The sequence below is a fragment of the Saccopteryx bilineata genome, chromosome 5 (genome assembly GCF_036850765.1).
Source record: "Saccopteryx bilineata isolate mSacBil1 chromosome 5, mSacBil1_pri_phased_curated, whole genome shotgun sequence".
Taxonomy (NCBI): domain Eukaryota; kingdom Metazoa; phylum Chordata; class Mammalia; order Chiroptera; family Emballonuridae; genus Saccopteryx; species Saccopteryx bilineata.
The window spans coordinates 149169738-149187307 of NC_089494.1; the positions used below are offsets into that span (position 1 = coordinate 149169738).

General features: G+C 39.6%; 1 protein-coding gene across 2 annotated transcripts in view; it reads right to left on the reverse strand.

Moving 5' to 3' along the window:
* Positions 1-17570, reverse strand: part of ITIH5 (inter-alpha-trypsin inhibitor heavy chain 5) — an 83764-nt gene that overhangs the window by 52850 nt on the left and 13344 nt on the right. For both annotated transcript variants that reach the window (XM_066279646.1, XM_066279645.1), the window contains 3 exons: positions 13486-13649; positions 12532-12633; positions 8567-8817 (listed from right to left, as the gene is read on the reverse strand). In XM_066279646.1, coding sequence (XP_066135743.1) covers positions 8567-8817; positions 12532-12633; positions 13486-13649 — 517 coding nt within the window. The remainder of the gene's footprint in view (positions 1-8566; positions 8818-12531; positions 12634-13485; positions 13650-17570) is intronic.

A 17570-nucleotide genomic window follows, 5' to 3' on the forward strand; every position in this document is an offset into this window, starting at 1 on the left:
TCTGAAGGTCAACATTTTATAGAAAGCTTACATAGGAATGATACAAGTAAAAAGCAAGCCATAGGTTAAGTTCCACCTAGTCCTGTTAAATGCCTTCCGAGACATGTGAAAGAAAACATAGCTAACTGCTGGAGAGCACAGCAAATATTACTTCCAGGGCACTTGAAGAAGTGGGATTTTAACAACCAAAACATGTTTTTTCATTATATATATATATAAAATGTGTAAAATATATATATACACTTTTTTTTTTTTTTTTTTTTTTTTTTTACAGAGAGAGAGAGAGTCAGAGAGAGGGATAGATAGGGACAGACAGGAATGGAAAGAGATGAGAAGCATCAATTATTAGTTTTTCATTGTGACACCTTAGTTGTTCATTGATTGCTTTCTCATATGTGCCTTGATCGTGGGGCTACAGCAGACCGAGTGATCCCTTGCTCAAGCCAGTGACCTTGGTTCCAAGCTGGTGAGCTTTGCTCAAAGCAGATGAGCCTGTGCTCAAGCTGGTGACCTCGGGGTCTCGAACCTGGGTCCTCCGCATCCCAGTCCGATGCTCTATCTACTGTACCACTGCCTGGTCAGACACATTTTATATATATTTTTGAGGTAAAACTCATATAACATAGAATGAACCACTTGAAAGTGTAAGAATGTCATGCAGGCACCATCTCACTCAGTTCTAAAGTGTATTCACCCCCCACAGGAAACTCTGTAACTGTCAAGCAGTCCCTCCCCGTGCCCCCCCCCCCCGTGCCCTGGCATCGCCAGTCTGCTTTCCATCTCTATGGGTTTATCCATTCTGGGCATTTCAAATCAATGGAATCATAAATGTGTGACCTTCTGAGTTTGGCTTCTTTCACTTAGCATAATGTTTTTAAGGTTCATACTTGTAGCAGGTATCAATACTACATTCCATTGCATAGGTGACTAATATTCCATTGTATGGATATACCAAATTTGGTTATCCATTCATCTACCAATGGACATTTAGATTGCTTGCACCTTTTAGCTATTGAAAATAGGGCTACTATAAACATTCATGTACAAGCATTTGAGTACCTGTTTTGAATTCTTTTGTATATATACTAAGAGAAATTGCTAGGTTATATGGTAAATCTATGTTTAACTTTTTGAGGAAGGATCAAACTGTTTTCCATGCCTGACCAGGCGGTGGTACATTGGATAGAGCATTGGCTTGGGGTGCTGAAGGCCCAGGTTAAAAACCCCAATGTCGCTGGCTTGAGCAAGGGGTCACTGGCTTGGCTGAAGCCCTGCCCCCCCCCCAGGCAAGGCACATATGAGAAAGCAATCAATGAACAACTAGGGGGCCACAAGTATGAGCTGATGCTTCTCATTTCTCTCCCTTCATGTCTGTCCAAATCTGTCTTTCTCTCTTGCTTTAAAAAAAAGAAAGAACTGTTTTCCACAGTGGCTACATCATTTTACATCCCCACTAGCAAGGTACAAGAGTCTCGGTTTTACCACATTTTTGTCAAAACTCACCTTCTGGTTTTATTTTATTATTATATTCATCCTAGTGAGTATAAGGTAGTACTTCATTGTGGTTTTTGATTTGTTTCCCTAATGACTAATGGTCTTGTATATCTTCTTATATGATTATTGGCCATTTGTATATCTATCTTAGAGAAATGTCTGTTCAAGTCCTTTGCCCAGATTTTATTTTATTTTATTTTATTTTATTTTATTTTATTTTATTTTATTTTATTTTATTTTTTGAGAGAGCAGAGGAGGGGAAGAGAGAGAGAAAGAGAAAGAGCGAAGCAAAAACTCATGCTCCACTTAGTTGTGCCATTGATTACTTTTAATATATGCCCTGTCCTGGGCTCAAACTGGCAATTTCAGGGTCAGGCCCTGTCTGTGGCTCAACACAGTGACCTCAGGGGTGAGCTGGGAGCTGTGGAATTGAGGTGGCGGTGCCAGGGTTAGTGACCCCAGCTCAAGCCGGTGACCCCCGGCTGGAGCGGCAACCTCAGCACTCCAGAATGATGCTCTATCCACTGTATTTGAGTTCTAAAAATGTATTATATATTCTGGACACTAGACTTTTATCAGATATATGATTTGAAATATTTTCTCCCATTCTGTAGTTGCCTTTTTAAAATACTTTTTTCCTTAAGAGCCAAGTTCATATGCTTTGTCTTTCTTCTATGTTCTTGCGTGTGAAGTACCCCTCAATGATGAACCATAAAGACTGTTAGAAAAGTTTCCTCATTCCTGAAACTGAAACTTTCTTTTACTGAGAAATTAAGTTAATATCACATGGACCCCCTAGTTTTGACAGAGATGAGGAGTTGAGATTTCTTGGGAACTCCAGCTAGGAAGCTTGGAAACAAATCAGCAGCCCAAGAAAAGTCTCAGGGAACATAGGGGTAGAAATAATGCCAAATAACATTTGAAAACTAGAATCAGGCTGTGTGGAAAATCCAGAACGAAGGCAAACACTAAGCCAGGCTTCGAAGGTGAGAGCGTCTTCTTGCAGTGGTGGGGGAAGAGTGAGAGGAGCAGAACGATTCCCACAGGTCCAGGAAGCCATGCTGGAGTTGAGGAAAGTAGAGAAGCTCTTTTGACACCAAAATGCACCAAATAATCAAGTTTGATTGAACCAAATAATAATCTCTTTTCCAAGAGAACATGGGCTACCCAGTTCAATGAGCTCAAAGTGGTATTAGAAAGGCTGCACTAGCCCCATTGGGATGGCCTGTTGGTATTTTTCCACCTCAGGTTTCTATGTTAATGAGCAGAAGCTGGATGTGAGACATGGTTACTTCCTACTAACTGTGTGATTAGTTCTATGTTGGCCTGTATCTAATGGTAAAAACATGTTGATAGAAAAGAGAAATGAGGCCCTGGGCAGCTGGCTTGGTGGACAGTGTTTGCCCAGCGTATGGACATCCCAGGTTCCAGTCCTGGTCAGGGCACATGTGAAAAGCGACCATCTGCTTCTTTCCCCCTCCCTCTCCCCCTCCTCTCCCTTTTCTCCTCTCATAGGTAGTGGCTCAACTGGTTCGAGTGTCATACCGGGCACTGAGGACAGCTCAGTTGATTTGAGCATCAGCCCAAGACAGAGGTTGCCAGGTGGATCTTGGTCAAGGTGCATGCAACAGTCTGTCTATCTCCCCTCCTCTCACTTGAAAGAAAGAAAGAAAGAAAGAAAGAAAGAAAGAAAGAAAGAAAGAAAGAAAGAAAGAAAGAAAGAAAGAAAGAAAGAAAGAGAGAGAGAGAGAGAGAGAGAGAGAGAAAGAAAGAAAGAAAGAAAGAAAGAAAGAAAGAAAGAAAGAAAGAAAGAAAGAAAGAAAGAAAACATATTTTAATAAGAATCAAAAGTCAGAGTATGCTGAGGGCCCAGGAAATTAAAGAAATTATATTCTTTAGTTGAAAAGTGGCTTATGCCTGGCCATGCAGTGGAGCAGTGGATAGAGCATCAGACTGGGATGCAGAGGACACAGGTTAGAGGCCTCGAGGTCACAGGCTTGAGCGCGGGTTCATCGGGTTTGAGCACAACTCACCAGCTTGAACCCAGGGTTGCTGGATTGAGCAAGGGGTCACTCGGTCTGCTGTAGCCCCACCCCGTCAAGGCACATAAGGGAGGGCAATCGGTGAACAACTAAGGTGCCGCAATGAAGAGTTGATGCTTCTCATCTCTCTCCCTTCCTGTCTGTCTATTCCTATCTGTCCGTCTTTCTGTCTCTCTATCTGAAAAAACAGAAAGTGGCTTGTGTAGGTCAAGATGCTAGCACAGTTAATGTCCCTATATTCTGCTGGGAAGTCCAAAGTAAGGGTTCCCAATATTTACTGAACATCAAATACCTGCAAGGCTTTTAGAAACAGAGCTATCTGGCCCTGGCTGGTTGGCTCAGTGGTAGAGTGTCAGCCTGGTATATGGAAGTCCTGGGTTCAATTTCCAGTCAGGGCACACAGGAGAAGCACTCATCTGCTTCTTCACCCTTCTCCCTCTCCTTTCTCTTTACCTCTCTTCCCCTCTCACAACCAAGGCTCTATTGGAGTAAAGTTGGCCCGGACACTGAGGATGGCTCCATGGCCTCCGCCTTGGGCACTAAAATGGCTCCAGCTGCAATGGAGCAATGCCCAAGATGGGCAGAGTATCGCCTCCTCATGGGCATGTCAGGTGGATCCCAGTTTGGCGCATGTGGGAGTCTGTCTCTCTGCCTCTCTGCTTCTCACTTCAGAAAAATACAAAACAAACAAAAAACTCAGAGCTATCTGAAACCTTTAGAATCAGGAAGTAGATTAGTGGTTGCCTGGGACTGTGGTGGGAACAGGAAGGCACAGGATCTCTGTGGAGTGATAGAAATGTTCTAAAATTGGATTTTGATGATGGTGGCACACTCTACAAATGGCCTAAAAAACAATGAATTGAACACCTAAAATGAGTACATTTTAAGCTATGTCAACTGAACCTCAATAAAACTGTGCTTTGCCTGACCTGTGGTGGCGTAGTGGATAAAGCATTGACCTGGAAATGCTGAGGTCACCGATTCAAAACCCTGGGCTTGCCTGGTCGAGGCACATATGGGAGTTGATGCTTCCAGCTCCTCCTCCCCTTCTCTCTCTCTCTGTCTCTCCTCTCTCTCTCTCTCTCTCTCTCTCTCTCTGTCTCTCCCTCTCCTCTCTAAAATGAATAAGTAAAAATAAATAAATAAAATAAAAAATAAAAAAACAATATAACACATTCTATAAAAAAATAACACATTCTATAAAAAAATAAATAAAACTGTGCTTTAAAAAGGAAAGATTATAAAGAATAAACTATGAAAGTCATAGTACCATACCTGTTTAATGGTAAAAAACAAACAAACAAAAAACAAAACACCACAACAACAAACTATTCAGCATTATGTTTTAGCTTTTCAAATAAATCAACATGTGGAAAGCACTCATATAGTTTCTCAGCTTCTCATGTAAGTTCATATAATACCACACCTAAAAATACAGCTACCTGCGCCTCATCCTGACAACTTCTAATTCAGGTGTTTAATGTGGGACTCAGTCACCTATATGTCTTTTTTTTTTCATCTTTCCAGGTGACTCCAAAGGTATTGCCAAGTTTGAGAGTCACTGCTGTAAAGCAAAAGGGAATAAAACAGGCAAGGTACCCTAGATCTTACTTTATTTCATTTTATTTTATTCCTAATCATTAGGGATCTCATCACAAACAAATTTTTTTTTCTCAAAATATATTTATAATCAGAAAAGAGCAGTAAGATTGGGGCCATGGGACAATAGAAAGTTTGAGGTGTTAACATAGAGAATGAAATAACCAGCCTTGAACCAGTTACATAGATGGAATACCTATCTTGGTGTCTGCCTTCAGATGATAACATACCCCAAGGATGTTCCAGGAAAGTCTGAATTCCAAACTCTTTCCACTGACTGCATAATTCATCATATTTTAGGGGAGAGGAACTGCGGGTGGGGGCAGGAGAGGCAGTCTTGTCTTTCACTGTATAGTAGCTTGTCATCTTTTAGACTCTGAACTATGAGTTACATGAGTTCTGAGTCCGTGAGTTAACATTTTAACAATCCAGAAAGTATAATGCTTTGGCTTCCAAATGACACCTCAAGAATTAATTTATAGATTGAGAAGAAGCCCGTTAATTTACAGTTCAATAACCCTGTGCCCAATCCTGATACACCAGGAAAGTAAATTGTACTAAAGACAGGTGACAATGTTTTTAACCATTTTCTTTTTTGTATTTTTATATAACTGGGGAGAGACTGGGAATTTGAACTCACACCCTCAGTATTTTACAAAACTCCCTAAAAGGGTTGTTATGAAGATTGAATGAGATACCGATACAAGCAAAGTGCTGAGTCTAGTATCTAGCACCAGCAATCCTTATCTAGAATTGCTTCCCTAAAGATGAAAAGAGGAGATTTGCTTAGAAAAATTCCAGAAGTCTGACTTCTGAACACAGCCAGCTCTCTCAGAGGAATGTTCTGGCGTGGGTCCACATTCACGCTATTACAGTTCATGTTGGTGTGAGGCCAATTCTAGTTTGATCTCTATTCTGATTTCTTTTGGAAACACGCAAGTGTCCGGACAAAATCACAACATCTGTGCCTCTCCTCCTGAGCTTCCATTTTGCAGAAGCAATACCAGCTGAACTCTGAAAGATGGGAATAGGAGCAAAAAGGCAATCCATCCTCTGCACCTGGCCTAGTTCACATGCTTGTGAAAACCCCATGCTCTGGAGGGAAAATGTCTGCTCTGCTACAAAGAGCTAGGAAAACAATTTTCTTAAAAATAAACATGTCCCAAGAGATCACTGGTCTGGAAAAATATCTCTGAGATTCTCTCAGGCCCTGAATGTAAACAGTAAGCAACTTTTCAGGCCAACAATCATGACTCATACCCCCTCCAAACATAACACACATGCCACACTTACACACATCTCTGAAGAGTTACATCATTCTGAAAGTTAGGCAAAACACATACATCTCATTACTACAGCAGGACCCTCAGAATCTCCTTCCAGGGGCCTGGACACATCTAATGAATCCTGGGCATTCACCCCACACACATGGCACAGCTGCCCTACCCTCTATAAAATCCTACAAACTCTCAAAGCATCTTCCCCCTGGAAACATATCTCCTTTGCACAGCTATACAGAGGAAAATATTCCTATAAATTATGATTCGGAAGAAATAAAATTTAAGAATATTCTTTGTTATTAGTTTTAGCCAATATCTATATTAGCTATATCTATATCTATCTATTTGCTTTTCTTCTCAAATTTTCGAATCTTTACTGTTATCTACCCTCTAAAAGGCATTTTAAGGAGATAAAGGTTAATCAGACAAAGACCTGTCTTCAAAATCACACTTATGATCTAATAAGAGTGATAAGATTTGCAAAGAAAAAAAGGAAATATAAGATGATAATAGCAATACTTAACAGTTATTAAGCTCTTACTCTAGGCCAGGCACTTAATACACACTGACACTCCCAATGACCCTAAGAGATAGTTATCACCCCTAATTTGCAGATGTGCAAGCTGAGTCTCACAGAGCGTGGGTAACATTTTCATGGTTATACATAGTTAATAACAACTAGAATCCATTAACCATACACACGGCCACCTATATGACATAAGAATGGGGTATTGTCTCTCATGACATTTCTGAATAATATCTTGATAATATATATATTTTTAAATTTCAATCAGATATGGATTGAGTGTGTCAAATTCAATATTTAGAGTTAACACATAACAAAAGACCTGAGTCCCATACAGACCAGGACACATGCCAGTGTTTGAGGGTAAACTACTTCTCATGTGGAGTAGTTTCAGGGTCATTGTTGTATTATGTTAAATCACAACTTTCTCTTATTCCATTTGTCAAGTCATTTGTTCAATAGCCTTCAAATCTCATTCCTAAATTTTCTTGCACAAGAAGACTAAACTATAAGAAATGATGACATATTTCCATTTACAACAACATGGAAGGACCTTGAGAATATTATATAAGTGAAATAAGTACATCAGAAAAAGCTAAGAACTATATGATTTCACACATAGATGGGATATAAAACTGAGACTCATAGACATAGATAAAACTGAAGTGATTAACCAGAAAGAGGGGACACGGAAGAGGGGCAAAAGGGGACAAACATATGGTGATGGAAAATTAGTTGACTTTTTGTAATAAGCACACAACACAATCAACAGTTCAAATGCCATGGAGATGTTCACCAGGAACCTACATACTCTTATTGATAAATATCACTCCATTAAATTTAATTTCTAAATTAAAAAAGAAAGAAAGAAAAAAGAAGTAGATTTCTTGGGCCACTTTCTTTGCAGTCACAGGGATTGAGTTAAGATTCTGCCCATCCACTTATCGCTTAGCATTTCTCTGACCTCAGTATCACAATGATCTGAAATCTTGTTATTCAGATACTGGTGCAGTTTTTGGACCCATATGTCCAAGACTTACTGGTATTATAGGATAAGGCCTAACACAAGTGAGTATTTAATATAAACTGTTAATTTTAAAACAGATATTTAGAAAATGACCCCATAATCCCTCAAACCTAGTATAAAATGATTTATATAACTTTCTAGTCTTTTTCAAATTAATATTTAACATTATAGTGTACATATAATGTGTCCTTTTTTTTCTCCTGAAACATGCGGAATCATGTTTATAATCATATTTTACTAATCATGTCTGTATGGTTGAATATTTAGGATGTGAGATGTTTTTGCTACCACAAATATTATCAAAAAGGTTCATGCATATAACATTTCCAATATTTTAGGTGTTTCATCTAGGTTTGGACCCAGAAGTGAGATTACTGTGTCAAATAATTTAAATACTTTTAAAATCTATTGATAAAGCCAGACTTGAAAAAAAATTGAACAGGGCACTGTCTTTGTTTTGTTACAATCATTCAGATTCCTGAAAACACTCAGAGCCTTTGTTGAAGGAGTATCATCTGTTTTATAGACTTCTTTAAAGCCAACACCCAGCTCTGAGTTACCTCATAAAATCTGAGCGTATCCAGCAAGCACCACTTACCTTCTGCCCTCCCGCTGCCCTTCTGCCTACTGTTGTGTAAAGGCAGCACCTCTAGCGATGTGATGCCTGAATTCTCCAGAAGGTTCACTTCCACTGTCAGCCTTCCCACCAGCTGCTGGGGTCGCACACTGATGATGTGTTCATACTTCCCAAGTCGCCTCTGCAAGAGCTCTTCATAACTTAGGAGGAAAACAGCTTTGCCCTTGCTGGGAATAACTACAGAGGCTCTGAATGTTTCAGTCCCTTTCTCCCTGTAAAGAAGAGAAATGGGAACGGAAAGTCAGAGAAAGCCTGCTTCCCCCAAATCCCCTTACGATACCAGCCAAACTCTCTGTAACAGTCTTTAGAAATTAAAAGTAAAAGTTAGCAATGGGAAAAGTAAAGGCCTAAACTAGAAGGTTGCAAAATTTCAAAGGATACTAAAGAGTAGAAAATCAAACACTACTGAACTCTCCTACCTCTCTTTGAGTCAGCACAAGGGGCAAACGGGAATGGGGCACTGAAATAGGTGAACTGCTGGAAAAGAGGGCTACAAGGTCTAGATATAAGTTGCATTCTCTTCTTTGCAGGAATGGCCAAATAAACCAAACATTTTACATAACTTTAAAATAACTAATACAGCAATGAGGTTTTTACACCTTGGTAAAGTTTGATGGATTTGTTTAAAGGAAGGATAAAAAAGTAAAGGATTGAAAAGTGCATAAAAATATAAATCTTTTAAATGCTTTCAGTACTTGGAGTGAGAGTTCTCTAATTCATGATGGCAGAATGACCATAACAGGGAGAGTCAAGAATTAAACCAAAGGAATAGGAGTGGTAGGGGCAACCATCAGTGGGTAGACAATTCAAAATATTTCTGGAAGACTTAGGGAATGCAATAGAGCAAGAACTCTACAGTTCAAGCTATGTAGGAAGAGTCTGCAGCGAAGTAAAGAAATAAACCGGCCTGACCAGACAGTGGCTCAGTGGATAGAGTGTCGGACTAGGATGCAGAGGACCCAGGTTCAAGACCCCGAGGTCGCCAGCTTGAGCACAGGCTCATCTGATTTGACCAAAAAAGCTCAACAGCTTGGACCCAAGGTCACTGGCTTGAGCAGGGGGTTATTCGGTCTGCTGTAGCCCCTCGGTCTAGGCACATATGAGAAAGCAATCAATGAACAACTAAGGTGTCGCAACAAAAAACTAAGGATTGATGCTTCTCGTCTCTCTTTGTTCCTGTCTGTCTGTCCCTGTCTATCCCTCTCTCTGACTTGCTCTCTCTCTGTAAAAAAAAAAAAAAAAAAAAATGAAAGAAAGAAAGAAAGAAAGAAAGAAACCATCTGCAGAATCTCAGAGAGATTCCAGGCTCAGGACAGCAGGACACCACAAGATAAGAATGAGAAAGGGGACCAAATGCAGGGAGGAGAACTCCAAATTTACATATAAATGAATGAATGACTAAGATGGTGGGCTCCCTACCCTCCTCTTTCCCAGAGCTGAAAAGAGACATAAGTATTAAAATGGAAAGGCCTTAGTTGAGAGCTGAGCAGAGTGATTTTAAAGAGACTGACACTTAAAGCCATTATTGTAAATTTTCAGAATATTAGGTAGAGAAAACAAATAAAAAGAATGGTAATAGACTACATTAAACGCATCACCAGTAATACTGGATGTTGTGAGACACTAGTGCAATATCTTCAAAGTTCAGATGGTAAATTATTCTGAATCTTAAATTCAATACACAATCAACTTTAATCCATACACTTTAATCAAAGTCTCAAAAAGTCTGCCTCCCATGCACTCATTCTGAAGAAGTCACATTCCAGCAAAGTGAAGGTGAAAATCAAGAAAGATATGGAATACAAGAAGTAATGAAACCAACCAAGATAAAATATATATATATATATCCCAACCTAAACATTATATGCCAAGGCTACATAGCAATGACAGACTACCATAGTCTGAAGACACCTATTCTTTCCTGTTTAACAGCTCCAAAATCAGGATGTCTCCCAATTAGTGATGCTTTCCATTTGTGCTTGAGAATGACATGGATGTCACTGCTGGCAGAAACTTGGTCACAGCTGAATTACGTGTCTTGCTAGATGTCAATTGTGACAAAATTAAGTTTTATCTCATAAGAAAATCAACTAGAAACCCCAGGGGAAAGAAGCAAAATGTAGATGTGGTGATCCACCTAAACTAAACTATGGCATGATTCTGAACAATTTATGATTATAAGAAAAGATAATCCTTTTTCTGTCCTATCCTAATCCTAATCCTAATCCTATCCAACCTGATAAAAATCACTTGGGACCCACTTATAGTTCAGCAAAGTTACGTTTTAGTAACTTGCTGTGCCAAGGGAGATTACACACCAGAAGCATTATGGAACATCTTGCCAAACAAAGGAGGACACAGGGTTATAGGATTGGGAGAAGGGTGGAATGTAATCAAGTTAAATGAAGCAGTGTTTGGAAGCTCAAAGAAAAGCAAGGCTCCATGTAAGGCACTTAATATCAGCCTGAACTGAGAATCAAACCCAAGGTTCTTTGTCCTTATGAACTACAAAATTAGATAAATGTGGACTTTTGTGTCAGGTGAGCCCTATCTGAAGCTGTGGACCTTGCTTGCTTTTCATTATCAAGTGAACCCATGACTCACATGATCCATTCCCACTAATAGAATTTCCAAGAGCAAAGTTTCTGACAGTCTATAATTTTAGAGAACAACAGGATTTCCAAGAGCAAAGTTTCTGACAGTCTATAATTTTAGAGAACAAGCTTTCTCAAAACGATGTCCTTTAATTAATGAAGAAGCAGATTTACACGTTCACAACATTTTATTTAGGTAATAAGATCACTTTTCTCCAAATGGCCTGGTAGAGAGGGAAATACAATCTTAATATACTATATAGCTCTGCAGTTAAGGTTATTTATATATCATTAAAAAGTAAATGCTGCCCTGGCTGGTTTGCTCAGTGGTAGAGCATCAGCCTGGTGTGCAGGAGTCCTGGGTTCAATTCCTGGCCAGGACACACAGGAGAAGCGCCCATCTGCTTCTCCACCCCCCCTCCTTCCTCTCTGTCTCTCTCTTCCCCTCCTGCAGCCAAGGCTCCATGGGAGCAAAGTTGGCCTGGGCACTGAGGATGGCTCTGTGGCCTCTGCCTCAGGTACTAGAGTGGCTCTGGTCGCAACAGAGTGATGCCCTGGATGGGCAGAGCATCGCCCCCTGGTGGGCATGCTGGGTGGATCCCAGTCGGGCACATGCAGGAGTCTGTCTGACTGCCTCCCGTTTCTGGCTTCAGAAAAATCAAAAAAAATAAAAGTAAATGCTATCTCTCAGTTTTCAATGTTTAGATTCAGTTTATAGACAAAACAAAAAAATAAAAATATTGTGACAGATCAGAATTGAAATGTTAGTAACTCAGGAAAAATAAATGATTAAATAAGAAAAGATGGGTGCTAGAAATAAAAACAGAAGGTAGGGTAAAGCGTAGGAGACGAAGTATTATCATCAAAGATTGAAGGTCTAGTCTAGGATGGTGTAACTGCTCAAGCTGATGTAAGAAAAATGAATAATAATGTAAAAATTTGAAACAGAACGAGAATGAGAGCATTGCAATTACGCTAAATCCTATGATTTCACAGCAGAGAATCAATGGATAATATCGGGTTTTATCAAGAAATTAGTAAAAACCAAAACTATCACAATATTTAGAGTTGGAGATAACCACAAAAAACTACAGGAATATTAGAAGTAGATGTTTCCAGGAAATGAGAACTGAGGGATGGGAGTGCTAAAATGTCCCTGGTTACTATACATCCTCACTTACTGTACTGTTAACTACATATATCAATTATGATGATAAAAAAGGAAAATAAATACTTAAAGGAAGAAAAAAGACCAGATGGCTAAGCAAAGGGGTAGAAAATTGGACACTTTACTAAAGTGAATTTTTAATTCTTTAATTAAATGGCACTTACCCATTATCTTCCATAGTTTTATTCCTTTTCTCTTTTACCTTATCACCATTTTTCTTTTCTTTCTCTGTAATTTCTCCTTTATATACCTCATCTCCAATTAGCCTGAAAACAAGAGACAGCTGTTTTACCAGCTTGTAGTTAGACAAATGCAAATATGGATTTCATAACCATGACAACAGTAGAAAATATTTTTATTTTGCTTGTAGAGGTATAGAAACTACATTCCAAACCAAAACACTGCCCTTAAATCATCCGTTTTATTCTAGGGTAATTTTCAACAGATACAAATGGTAAGACCTAACTCGAGATGCTTCTATGATTCTTCAGGAAGAAATCAGATCTGCTCAAATAAACTTCCATGATGGTTCACTGACCTGAATCCTGCCCAGGCCTAAAACTCAAATCAAACACCTCCCTCTTTTGCATATCTTTACCATCCACCAGGAAAAGAAGAGAAATATCTAACATAGCCAAGGTTTCATGCTGTCTCGTCATTCAGATCTCAATTTAAACACTTCCCCTTCTGAGCCGCTTGCCTGACCACCCAACCTAAACAGGCCCTCCCAGTTCGGTTTGTTACCTTTGTATCATTTGCAACTGTCTGAAATTATCTCGTTTATTGAGTTGTTTACTTATTTTTATTATTATAAAACTTCTGGAGCAGAGGAGCATTGTCTTTTTCATAGAGTGTCTTGCCCAGAGTGGGTACTTATTTTTTGGAAGAAAGGAGAGAAAGAAAGAGAAAAAGAGAGGTCATGGAAAGGAGGAAGAAAGGAAGAGAGAGGAGGAGGGAGGGAGGAGGATGAGAAAGAGGGAGAGAGGGAAAGAAGAAAGGAATCAGCCTTCTGACCCATGTACTATCCACTGGGAAATAAATTTTCACAGCCAAAGGGCTCACCCTGACCACCCTACATAGAAATCTTCATTCCAGAGTCTCCGACCAGCGTCACCTACATAGTGAAGTTGGTGATGAAAGCTGTGGCTGGAACCTGCATCAGAAACTCAAATTCTTGGTCCTCAGAACCTCTATTCAGCATTCTGCAGGAAACCGTAGTGAAGGCGTAGCGCGAAATAATGGTAGACTTCACCGCGAACTCTGACATCAAAGGTTTGGTTTTCTGATGGAATTAAACACATAGTACTTTCAATGATGTGTGAAAGCATGATTCAACCATTTGGGGTCGATGTGGATCTTTTTTTACATCCTCAGTTTGGGAGATTTTGGCTTGTGATTCTTTACTTCTTTGTCTTTCCTGATTTTTTTCACCTTTTATTCCCTCCACTTAAAAAACAACTGTGGTTGAGCCCTGGCCAGTTGGCTCAGTGGTAGAGTGTCGGCCTAGCGTGCGGAGGACCCGGGTTCGATTCCCGGCCAGGGCACACAGGAGAAGCGCCCATTTGCTTCTCCACCCCTCCGCCGCGCTTTCCTCTCTGTCTCTCTCTTCCCCTCCCACGGCCAAGGCTCCATTGGAGCAAAGATGGCCCGGGCGCTGTGGATGGCTCTGTGGCCTCTGCCTCAGGCGCTAGAGTGGCTCTGGTTGCAACATGGCGACCCCCAGGATGGACAGAGCATCGCCCCCTGGTGGGCAGAGCGTCACCCCATGGTGGGCATGCCGGGTGGATCCCAGTCGGGCACATGCGGGAGTCTGTCTGACTGTCTCTCCCTGTTTCCAGCTTCAGAAAAATGAAAAACAAAACAAAACAAAACAAAAAAAACAACTGTGGTTGAACAACCAGTTTATGACATAGAAGCAAATCTTCTCCCCTAACATGAACAAATGCACACAGTTCAGATTTCCAATGTAGCAGAGACTAATCATTGCTTAAGCAGTTTAATGAATTATTGGAATTTTAGAAGTAAACTATGTGAAGTACATAAACATTTTCTGTTATAAATGTTTAGTTCATATCTATAAAATTACCAAGTTGATCAAAAGTCAGAGCGTGACTAAAGAAGTTCTCATTTTCAATTTAATTTGAACATCCTCTGAGAGACACTATACTCTGGGCTCCCCCATTTGGACTATAATCACATTGTAAACTGGGGATCAATATTCAGCTCAAGAAAGTATTTCAGGAATTAGAACCCAGAAAAAGGTACACTTATAATAAAAGCCTCTGATAAGGGCAGTATCTGCTCCTTTAAGAAAAAATTTGTTGGTCCCCGGTCTATACTATTTAAATAGATAAGGCCCTGAGAGCCATCATTACATATCTTCACTAATTGGTGTGTTTTAGGAAGATCTCAAATTACATAGCCTATAGTCTCCTTTATTTGACTTGCACAGTCTTTAAAACTTGGCCTATTTGTAACTATTTTTGATGTTATGTTGATTTGTTGACATTTATGACATAATTATCAATTATAATGTCATATGAAAATGAGAGACTCTGACGAAAGACTGAGTTTCCCTATACAGTACTATGCTTTCTTCTTCTACCTTAAATTAAGATTATGAATATAGTAGAATTTTCCACAATATTATATCAAGAATAGAAGGTATAACTTGTGAATCCAAAAGATAGGCTGAAGAAAGTTTTAGGAAAGTATTTTAGTTTTACTGCTTCTGCCCAGATGCTGTTTTTCCACAGGAGCTTCTGTTGCTACTTTCAAGTCCCAGCCCCTGCCCTCCTGTAACAGCGCTCTCGCTCTTGGGCTACAGCCTACTCCAATTAATCACTAATCATGTGCACATCAGTCCCCCCATGCCCCTCACACTCCCTGTCCCTTAGCCCTGCCCCTACCAGACTGTAAATACGTGGAGGACAGAGACCAAGGCTTCCTCTTTTTTATTCACCCACAGCTTTCAGCACAGAGGAAAAGTCAAAAACATTTATGGAATTGAACTGAATTTTCTGAATCTCGAACAATTAAAGAAAAACATATACCCCAAGAAAGGAAACGGTAGTAAACTAGCATTTATTAACACTATGATAGACTAAATTCAATGAATGATTGGGAAAAAATATTACATATAGTTTCTTCTCTCAAGGCACTATGATCGCATTGGGAAGAAAGTGCAACATAGGAAGGTATAGAATATATATATATATATATTAACTTATTGGCTATAAGTCCTTATAGTTTTCAGAAGAAAGAGAAATCAGCAAGGTCTTTAAAAGTAAGAAAGGGTTTTAAAACATACATAGACTTTATATGTGGTGAAAGAGAACAAAAACATACTAGAAACACAAAATTCGTGGAAGTAGGAATGAACCACATCATATTCCTAGAACAAAGAACAGTTTAATTAGAACAAAGGGTACAATGTGAGAATATTGGACAAGTATGTCAAATTGTCAGAAAATGGACAACCCAAAAGCCAAGAACAGGACTTAAAATGGCCGAAGTTTGTGAAAGTGTGTCATAAAAGGAAAGCTATAAAACAGTTGCCTCAAATTTTCCCAATGAGCAGTTCTTAAAAATCCAACATGCTTTCCATTTTTATATTTAACTCATTTCATTTGGGAATGCCAACTGGAAAATAGGGGGCAAAAATCCAGCCTTCCCGTGACATAATAATTTCTTCATTATTTTCCTGCAAGAGCTAAACAGATGGAAAAGCAGTCTGAGGTAGGGAGTGTCTTAATTAGCTTCTCATGGGACCTAACGTTTCTTCTGTGTGACTCATGTAAGTCACTTAAAATCAAGCTACCCAGAGGATGTCCTGACTTACCCAAGATGCCATCTGGAAATGTAAAAATGGAACTAAGAAACATTTACAATGGCATTTTGCAAGACTCAGGGTTTTTCCCAGAAGGTTAATCTTTTGTTGTTTTATTCTGGTCTCACAGTTCTTCAGTGATCATTAGGGGAAATAATTTTGGAGGTGGTAGAGAACCTTAGAAATTATCTAACTTGGCTCCCCCTCATTGTATAAAGGAGAAGGCTTGGCAGTTGGCTGAGAAAAACAACATAGCCCATGTTGTCATTACATTAAACAGAAGACGTCCAGATGAGGCACCTCCCTGACATGGCACCTGTCATTATCACCTTGGAGAAATCATTTACCCCTCTGCAGACAGAAGGTGGCATCAGTTCTGGATTGCCTATCCAGCAATACATTCTACTTAGCAATATTTCATGATGTTTAGAAGAGAGGAAAGATAAAATACAGTTATCACTTTTATCCAAGGGAAAACCCCACTCTATACACCTCCTAAAAAGAAAGATAAACCATGGTGGTTAGAGTTGGGAGTAGGGAGACACCCTCTATGATGCAATGACACCCAGCACCATACTACCTGCTGTATTGACTATATTTTATTATTTTCTATATTCTTGATACTCTGGCCTTGATCTTAGGGATAGCTAAGCCCTAGAGATAACAAACAATTCCCCTTTGAGCATACTTTTAATGTACAACCAACCAGTCCAGAGTCCACTCTCCCAATCATCTTCTTTCTCAAACTCTCACACACCCAGCCCATATTCATTTGTCCTAGAATACCCATGAACAACTAGGGACCACCCTACAGCCCAGAGCCTGCCAAAATTATTCAAACTATCCAATCTTAAACTTACTAATTCTTTGCTGCAAAAACCCAATAAAGGCTCTGGGCCATGCTCTCACTCTGCCTCTTCTGCCTCCCGGATAACCCTGGTGCTTCCCCCATATGGCCCTATGTGCTGTGCTTCTTGTTCTTATGAATTTGTAAGTATAAATTTCTTCATTCATGGTAATCAGTTTTTTTGTCTATGTGTCTCACCATATCTGCTTAAAACAAATCCGGAGTATAAATTTTAGAATACATGCTGTGAAGAAGATGCCAGATATGGCCCTTTCTATTGGTAGGTTAAATGATGACAGTGAATTACTTTAGAAAAATCAGGCCAGTATCTGTTAAGCACCATGGAGACTCAGGCATAAGACACCCCTGCTTTCCAAACTATAAACATTTTTTCTGTGTGTGTATGTGATGTCAGAGAGCTTCACAAAACTAATTAATTCAGAATAAAATCAAGCAAATCCACCCCTGTGGTCCATGAGCTGACAATGATAATGAGTACCAGCTGTTGCCACCCACATCCTGTTCAT